This window comes from Silurus aristotelis (assembly GCF_946808225.1).
Source record: "Silurus aristotelis genome assembly, chromosome: 15".
NCBI lineage: Eukaryota > Metazoa > Chordata > Actinopteri > Siluriformes > Siluridae > Silurus > Silurus aristotelis.
The window spans coordinates 6,508,687-6,517,551 of NC_139588.1; the positions used below are offsets into that span (position 1 = coordinate 6,508,687).

At 36.1% G+C, this 8,865-nt stretch overlaps 1 protein-coding gene across 1 annotated transcript; it reads right to left on the bottom strand.

Moving 5' to 3' along the window:
- Positions 1 to 8,179, bottom strand: sgcb (sarcoglycan, beta (dystrophin-associated glycoprotein)). Its single transcript, XM_083563116.1, has 6 exons — positions 8,072 to 8,179; positions 5,864 to 6,073; positions 5,430 to 5,615; positions 3,989 to 4,180; positions 1,610 to 1,741; positions 1 to 925 (listed from the first exon to the last, which is right to left on the bottom strand). Exons 1-6 carry the CDS (start codon positions 8,171 to 8,173, stop codon positions 722 to 724), a joined length of 1,026 nt encoding a protein of 341 aa, XP_083419242.1. The 5' UTR covers positions 8,174 to 8,179; the 3' UTR covers positions 1 to 721.
- Between the last annotated feature and the right edge of the window lie 686 nt (positions 8,180 to 8,865).

Below are 8,865 nucleotides of genomic sequence, written 5' to 3' on the forward strand. Positions count from 1 at the left end.
TTCGATTCAGATTTCTCTTGTTTATTTACTTTCCATTTTGTTAATTGATCCAATTCAACTGGTGACGCTTCGATACTTCTATTTTTGAATGCACTTACTTTACAGTATTTTTCTCGTCTGCTGAAAACTTTTACACAGTACAATATATTACACACATCAAGTATCTGACACCTTGTGTAACATTCCACGACCCACAAGCTGCCTGGATTTTCCCCAATAGTTTTTATCAGACAAAATGTGTTCTGGAGACATATTGCGGATTTCACAAATTGCTACACTAAAAAATAAAATAAAGATATAATTTGATATAATACTGGCAGAAATCTATATCTATTCTTCATATCAACATACTGCATGGAAGAGCAATCAGCTTTAAAAAAAAAAAAAAAAAAAAACATAAAAAATGCCAAGGTGAATGAATGATAAACCACTGGGAGTTCTTTGGCCAAGTCGTTACGTAATTAAAAAGAAGAGTGTTTGTGTAAGGTGGGGTTAAAGGTTCAGAGTAATTATTAAAAGACTTAAATACCCTTAAATGCCTTACATACGGTAAAATCAGAATGTGAGTGTATTTAGGTTTTATGTAATTACGGCTATAGATCAATCTTTACTTAACCATGAATTTGTGTTGAAGTACACAAACTTTATTTCGCAGAGCTGTTATCAATTCTCAACGGGTGTGTGCGTGTGTGTAAGGGAGTCCTGTGAAATTCCCATCCTTTCAGTGCACCACTCTACAGGGGTTGTCCGTGGTCTGGCAGCCCATGTTGGGGTATTTGACCTGCACTCTGAAAAGGGTTCCGTCTGCACACATACAGAGCTTGTACCTCTCAACATCGTTGAAGTTAAACCCACCTCCCACAGAGGTGTCAGGGATGAGTGATGGACTGAACATCACAGAGCCATTCAGGATAATGCTGTTCTCCTGGGTAAAACATGATAAACGCAGATTAGCAGGTGATTCTGAAGGGTCTATTGTAGTAAGGGACGGCAAGATTCGGTGCATCGGCTTTAAAAATGTGCGTCAGATACAAGTTGCCAGTTGTTTAGCGATGGAAATGATTTATTCATATATAATAATTAGAAGTGCTACACTTTTATTATATAAAACGTGACCAATAATTTGTGACCAATTTTTCATAGAATACGACTACGGAGACCGAGGCGTGTCCTGAGGGTCACGTAAAATACAGATTAACATGGCAGAGGTAGAGCTGCATCTTCCTGGAGACAGATCTTCTTTTTTTCTTTTTTTCTACAAAGGCCTGTTTGTGAAAGGGCCATGTGTTAGAAGTCAGAAGGCACTTATGTACATTTATGATTTACTGTCTGTCTGTACCAAAAAAATTTAAGTGTATTATCTGTACCATTTTGAGTGGCAAAGCATCACAATTTTTTCCATTGCATTGTACTGCACTGCATCGTGATAGGGGTGTTGTCCATAACATATACATTAATGCTCTTCATTACAGTGCCCCAAGATCCAAGAACTCAATGTGTTGGTTTCATGTAAGTACATGCATCTCTGCTCAGTTCTTCAAATCTCCACTCTTAGACTAAAACACCTGTATTATAGAGGAGCAGCTCTGCAGTAGAAGACCGTACTCACAGCTTTGAGCTCGATATCGCCCCCCATCCTGAACTCGATCATCTTGCCCATGATGAAGACGCCCTCGTTTCCACGAACGATGGCCTTGCCGTCACCTTTGATCAAGAGGTCAGACGATGCGTTGCTGGTGATCTGTAAAATCATTTAATAGTGCCTTTATATCTAAGTGGGGTTGAGGAGGTCAGTACAGGACATCGGAGATCTTCCACTCTACAACCTCCATACAGTTGATTTTGTGCACAGGAGCACTGCTATACTGGAACAGGTTTGGGTCTCTTAGTTCCAGTGAAGGGAAAATTGCAAAGATATAGTAAACAAGGGCATATGTTTGCTTCCAACGTTTTCCTAATAGTTTGTGGAAAAACGTGTGTGATGGTCAGGTGTCTACATGCTCTCGCCAGAGGAGTTTATATCTTCGTTCACATACATTCTACAATTAAATACAGAAATATCTGCAGTGTATTGTTTAATATAAAAGGAATTTTGAAAGGGTGAAAGGAAAAACATAACTTGACATGGCGTTCCAATTCAGACGTCAAACATCTTTCTCAACTCTAGTACTTGATATATGTAAATTCTAATAAAAAAAAATAAATAAAAATAATAATAATAATTAAAAAATCAGTTTAATAACCTAATTTTTCCAGCCATATGTGGTTCATTCCCAAGTCTTATGGATGTCGGTGAATGTGGTAACATAAAATTTTCCCTTCACTCTTATGGCCAGGTGTGCAAAAACGTTTGTCTCTATAGTGTATGTATGAACAGCTGAAGAACAGACACCGTATTTTCCGGACTATAAGCCGCTACTTTTTTCCCACTCTTTGAACCCTGCTGCTTAAACAATGAAGCGGCTAATTTATGGATTTTTCCTGGGTTTTTCCTGGTTTCACAAGCTTCAAGCCAAAAAAACTGAGCCCCATAACATTTGACCAATGAAATTGCCGAACGGGTTCATGTGAACCAATGAAAGTCTTTATAATAAATCAGATGCGCTCCCACTGAATCGGGCCGCACCACATCATAAATATGGATGAGGTTCCTCTGGCGTTTGACCTGCCGCTCACTCGGACTGTCTACAGGAAATGCGAATCATTCGTCACGCTGAAAACAACCGGGCATGAAAAAACACACTTCACCTGTGTTCTGAGCTGCACGGCATCAGGAGAAAAGATTCACCGATGGTGATTTTTAAACGCACGACGATGCCAAAAGATCGAACAAATCTTTCAAAGAAAGATTATAGGCAGGTTATTATAGACTTATTTATGTTCAAAATAAAAATCTTTGTAAAATTCAGTGGGTGCGGCTTATATTTGGGTGCGCTTAATAGTCCGGAAATTACGGTAATTAAAAGCTTTACCAATACTACAGGCATAGCATAAAAAAAAAAATTTAATAAATAAAAAAAAAAGATAATTTGTTTGAATGGAATATTATAAGGAAAGTGAAATGTTAGGGATTTTTTATTTTTTTTACTTTATAGTGGAAAATATAATAAAAAAAATAATTTTGAAATAATTTTTTTTTCCAGGTAACATAAGCTCCTGAACCATTTATTTTTTATTTTTTTGCATTTCTATTCTGGCACCTTTAACTTCAAAAGTTTAAATTAATATGGATACATTTGAATTTTAAAACAATTTCTTTTTTCTACTTTTGATATTCATCAACTGAAAGCAGGTTTTTTCTTCTTCTTAGAAGGTCTACCACTAAAAATGTTGCTTTTGAATAAAAAAAATGGAAATATTCCAATATATATATATATATATATATATATATATATATATTTTTTTTTACGTGATTCGTTCTTGTGACCCAAAATGAAAAAAAAAAAAAACATGGTGGATAACGATGGACTGCAATTGTTATGCCTGAGATCCAGATTAATAGTGTTGTTAAAATCGAATGTTATATATATTTATGTAAACGGCTGATGCTCGCAGATGTTACAATGGATGAGCAGTTTCTGGAAAATGTTTGAAGATCCTAGTGTAAACAAAAGTAGAATAAAAAAATAAATGTAGGGTGTTAATGTAGATGTAGGATTCATGACCATGAGCTAGATACGCTAACCTTGATCTTACAGTAGCTGTAGGTTCCTATATGTTTGTCCATAATTTATGGAATAATTTATTTCCACCAAATAATTTCCACCAAACTGATTATGAATGAGAATGACATAATCTGAAATGTTTAGATCTGATTATTTGTTTCCTTGTTTATGTTGTTACTTTATTGTGTTGTTTTCTTCCGCAGGTTTAATTAGTTTTCCCTGCTTTAGATATAAATATAAATCATTTTCCACACGAGTCTTGTTCATGTAGACATAAAAAGAAAAGTGTGAATATAAAGAAAACATGATTCTGGAACCCTCACCCTTTCAGTTGAGGCTTTCTTCACGTTGAGCACTTTGACCTGTTTGGGCAGGTGGAACTCGTGGTTATCAAAGTCTGTGCTGAAAAAGGTGGTTTGTGTGCGTGGGTCGGTGAAGGAAATGCCCAGGTCACTGGTGATAGACGTCTTATCTTTCTCAACACTTAGCTTGGTGTTGCCTTGTTGAAACACCACCTAAATAATCACACACACACACAAGCACAAGCAGGAGATTCATGAAGTAAAAAAAAAAAAAAAGTTTTACCTACTCAACCTGGGGTATAAAGTAGTGCTTTAGCAGTGCTAAATTTTAACCCTATGAAGCCTGACATATGAAATAACGAACAGAAAATTATATTATTTGGAAATTGTGGATTAAGTGTTTACGGGGTCTTGAAACTAAAAAAACAACAACAACAAAAAAACATTGATTACACAATTTTTTTGTATCATATTTGAAACATTGGGCATTTATGATAATTTACTGATTACAACAATGTACTGTATATTATATAACAAAAACTGATTACTGTATTTGGAATGTCCACTCCTACTCATCATCATTCTTATCTTCCCCTAACTGCTCTAACTCACGTGACTTGCCATCCATTAGCACGCTGACGACAATTTTATCAATATATTTTGTTGCTATCTGAAAATACACATGGAAAAATTATGTTTGTGTTTTCTAAATTTCTTCCCTGAATTGGTAAATATAACATACAGATTATGATCATTTTTTATTTGTTTTACTGAACAGACAAATATTAGCAAGCTACGACATTAGATTGGATGTACAGAAATCACAAGAATATTTTATTTCCACTAGTATGGAATCAGTTAAAAAATTATTCTAAGATGACCATTTAATTTTTAATTAGTTTAATAAATAATAAAAAGTTATTATTTATTTGTATTGTATTTTGTATTTGACATTGTGGCAGGAATAATGCAATCATGAAATGCAATACATTGATGACTAAGCTAAATTACCTAATATACCTGCTGTATCATATTTGATTTACATATTTTTAACATGATTTTACTATAAAATAAAATAAAAAAATGAATAAAAAATTGCTTGCTTTAAAAAAGTACATATATATATATATATATATATATATATATATATATATATATATATATATATATATATATATATATATATATATATATATATATCATAAAGGCGGCCATATTGAAAAAACCTGCCTAAAGCCTGCTATTGACTGCAGAGCGTAGATAATTCCAGTAGGGGGCAGAAGACAAATCTCAGATTGTATTTACCAGGTTTTTGAGGAAAGTATTGTTAAGGCAGGTGGTGCAGAGGTCTCAGAAAATAATGTATCAAATATGTGTTAAAGGATTAAACACCAAACATTTGAAGCTACATCACTTGGTAAGATTTTGAAGCCTAATTAAAAGGAGTCTTATCCACACTCACTGGGTTGTTGTTGCCAGTGATGACAAGGTCCTGGTCCTTCCTGCCTCCCACGGTGCTCTTGTACAGCGGACGGACCACCCCCATGTCGGCTTTCTGCTTAAAGCGCAGCAGGCCACTCTCGTGGAACTCCATGCTGTCACAGCCATTAGGGCCGATCCGAATAACTGTCCAGATCACCAGAGTTATCTGTAAGAAAGCACGAGCAGAGCCAATGTTCAAATCAAACATCAAAAATAAGATCTCAGAAATGTGGCATAGTTACTGGTGTGAAACAGGCTGCTAAACGCAGAAAAGACTTGTGACTGACAGGTTTTTAAGCTTGTATGGTTTGGATTGTTGTACTGCAGTCTTAAGATTAGAAAGTGTGACGTGAAAGGTGTAAGAACAGCAACACGGTTCATGTGGACTGAAATCCCCTTTTCAGATTCACTCACAATGAGGTTGATGAGTGCAAGCAGGAAAAGCAGGACTATGATGCACACGGCAATGTTGCCTTTCCGACCCCTCAGCCCCGTCTTGTGCAGTCTTTCCTCCTCTATGGGAACATATCCAGCCTTAAAGTTGCTGTTGTGTTCCTTACTGACAGTCCTTCGCTCAATGGCCTTCTCCCGCATGGACTTCTTCACCGGACCATTTGAGCTCTCCTACAGGGAGGACAAAAAAAAAAAAAAGACACACATACATTTATATATACTACTATATATATATATATATATATATATATATATATATATATATATATATATATATATATATATATATATATATATATATATATATAATTGTCTAAATAGCTGGCAACCAAAGTGAGTACACCCTGAGTGAGAACAGCTGTACAAAGCCACACGTCCTATGTTTCATGTTCATGTTTTTGTCTGCGTATATATATATATATATATATATATATATATATATATATATATATATATATACACACACAGTACAGACCAAAAGTTTATATATATTATATATACAGTACAGACCAAAAGTTTGGACACACCTTCTCATTCAAAGAGTTCTCTTTATTTTCATGACTATGAAAATTGTAGAGTCACACTGAAGGCATCAAAACTATGAATTAACACATGTGGAATTATATACATAACAAAAAAGTGTGAAACAACTGAAAATATGTCATATTGTAGGTGCTTCAAAGTAGCCACCTTTTGCTTAGATTACTGCTTTGCACACTCTTGGCATTCTCTTGATGGCTACTTTGAAGAACCTACAATATGACATTTTCAGTTCACTTTTTTGTTATGTATATAATTCCACGTGTTAATTCATAGTTTTGATGCCTTCAGTGTGAAAAGCACACACTTCGATCAATCAATCAATCAATCAATCAATCAATCAATGGATGGACAGACAAGAAATCCAGTGCTCAGTCTGTAAGATCTCTGCAACCTAAAGGTGTCAAGACACAGACCTAGGCAAGGCCATAAAACCATTCCAACATCTAAATGTTCAATGATTGTTAAATAGAAGAAGTTCTCCCAGTAACCAGTTTAAAAAGGCTTTAGAGAGGTGACTAAAAACACAATATTCACAATAATACAGCTCCAGAAGACCTCTGCAGTGATGAGAAAACCTGCCAGCAGTACAACCATCTCAGAAATACTGCTCAGTCCTTTATAGTGTAGTAGTGAGTCAGAAACTACTCCCGAAATAAAAGTCAAATCAAAACTTAACTGAGAGAACAAGGAAATATATTCTCTGGTCTGATTGTAGAAAAATCTACCTATTGGGCCGAGGCACCAGAATAATGTCTGGGTAATCTCAATAAAACAGCGAAGCATGGTGGTGGGTGGATCGTGTAATTAAACGCTTCCTAGAAGCAGGTATCTTCTGCATCTGACTGGTCAGATGTTCTTTAAAGAAATCCTGCCCTAGGGTGCAATTCAGACTCAGGTCCACCTCACAGCATAGCAACAACCCAAAACCAAAATAACATAGGGGCATGTGACCAGAGACAAATGGCACTAAACACTAAAGTGACTGAAGAGACCTGAGTTATACCTCCATCAGACATCTGAGAACCTGAGAGAGACCTTAAGGCAGGAGGTCTCAGGTGCTCCCTATACAATGCGATCGATCTTGGGTCTGCCAGAAAGAATACGTAAAACGGTGCAGATCCATATGTGAGACTTATCTGAGAAGATCTGAAGATGTAAAAGGTGCAAAAGATGAATAAAGAGTCTAAATGCTTGATGCATGTTGCTGTGCTTCATGTTCTTGAAGAGGCAGATTGTGATTCCCGATGGGACACACGGGGGCGCTCTCAGGAATGTAGTCTCTCTGAGTAACGGGATAACTATAAATAAATCACACACACCCTCCTTTTTCTGTATTACACACAATAAACGGTAAAAAAAACAAAAAAAAAAAACGTCACAATTCCGTGTCAAAAGTGAGTCTAAGTCAAAACCAATAGTTCAATAGACACAAATGAAAATGGAGACATCGTTTATAATATACGCAATTCCCCAGGAATTATACAGAAAACCGCAAACGCATGTTATTCCTTATACCATAATTTTGCACATTCAGATAATCAACTGGCAACAAACTCACATTTCATACATTAGCCAAAAAGAGAAATAAAAGGTATTAAATCAGGATATTTCACTTTATACACAGACCTGCTCGGACGCCATGTTGCTCGCCCTCCCTCCCTGTCCTACAACAAGCACACACACAGCCACAGGAATGTTCCACTCGGAAACGGAGGGGGAACCACCCATCAATTTCACAAACTTTTAGTTCTGTAAATATAAAATGTAAACCCGAACACATTTAAATATAAGCACTGGAGGCATATAATAAAATTATCTAATTAGGAATCATATTAGGTACACATTTGATCAAACGTTTAGAATGGTTTGGTCTTTGTCGTAGTGGGTCAGTGGGTATGGAGCGCTCCAGATATGGGAAACCCCAATATAGCAATGGCAATATATTTATCCTGAGGCTTTTAAAGGGTTTTACACTATGGGGGGTAATAAGTGAGGCAAAAAATTATAAGTACTGACACCACCATAGTATGTGCATGAAAAGTTTCTGGACATCTGGCTATATGACACCCACGTTTTTGTTGAGTATCCCATTCCCCATTACATCATCCATCTTTGCTGTTAAAATAAGCTCCATTCTTCTGCCTTCCTTTAGATCAGACATAAAAACTTAAGGCACTGGGCCACCTCTGGCCCTTATATCCATTATATCCGGTATATACGATACAATAATATATTTCTGTAAAACTTCTGTAAAAAAAAAAGTTTGAATCTGTGGCCTCTGTAAAGTTTCTACTCTTCATTCATTCCAGCAACTTGTCTCTGTTATGAAGGTGAAAAGCACACCCAGGAGTCATCTCACCGATGCACACCTTCACTCTGTCCTGAGCGTCACCCCAGCACAGAACCTATCCCCGATCATT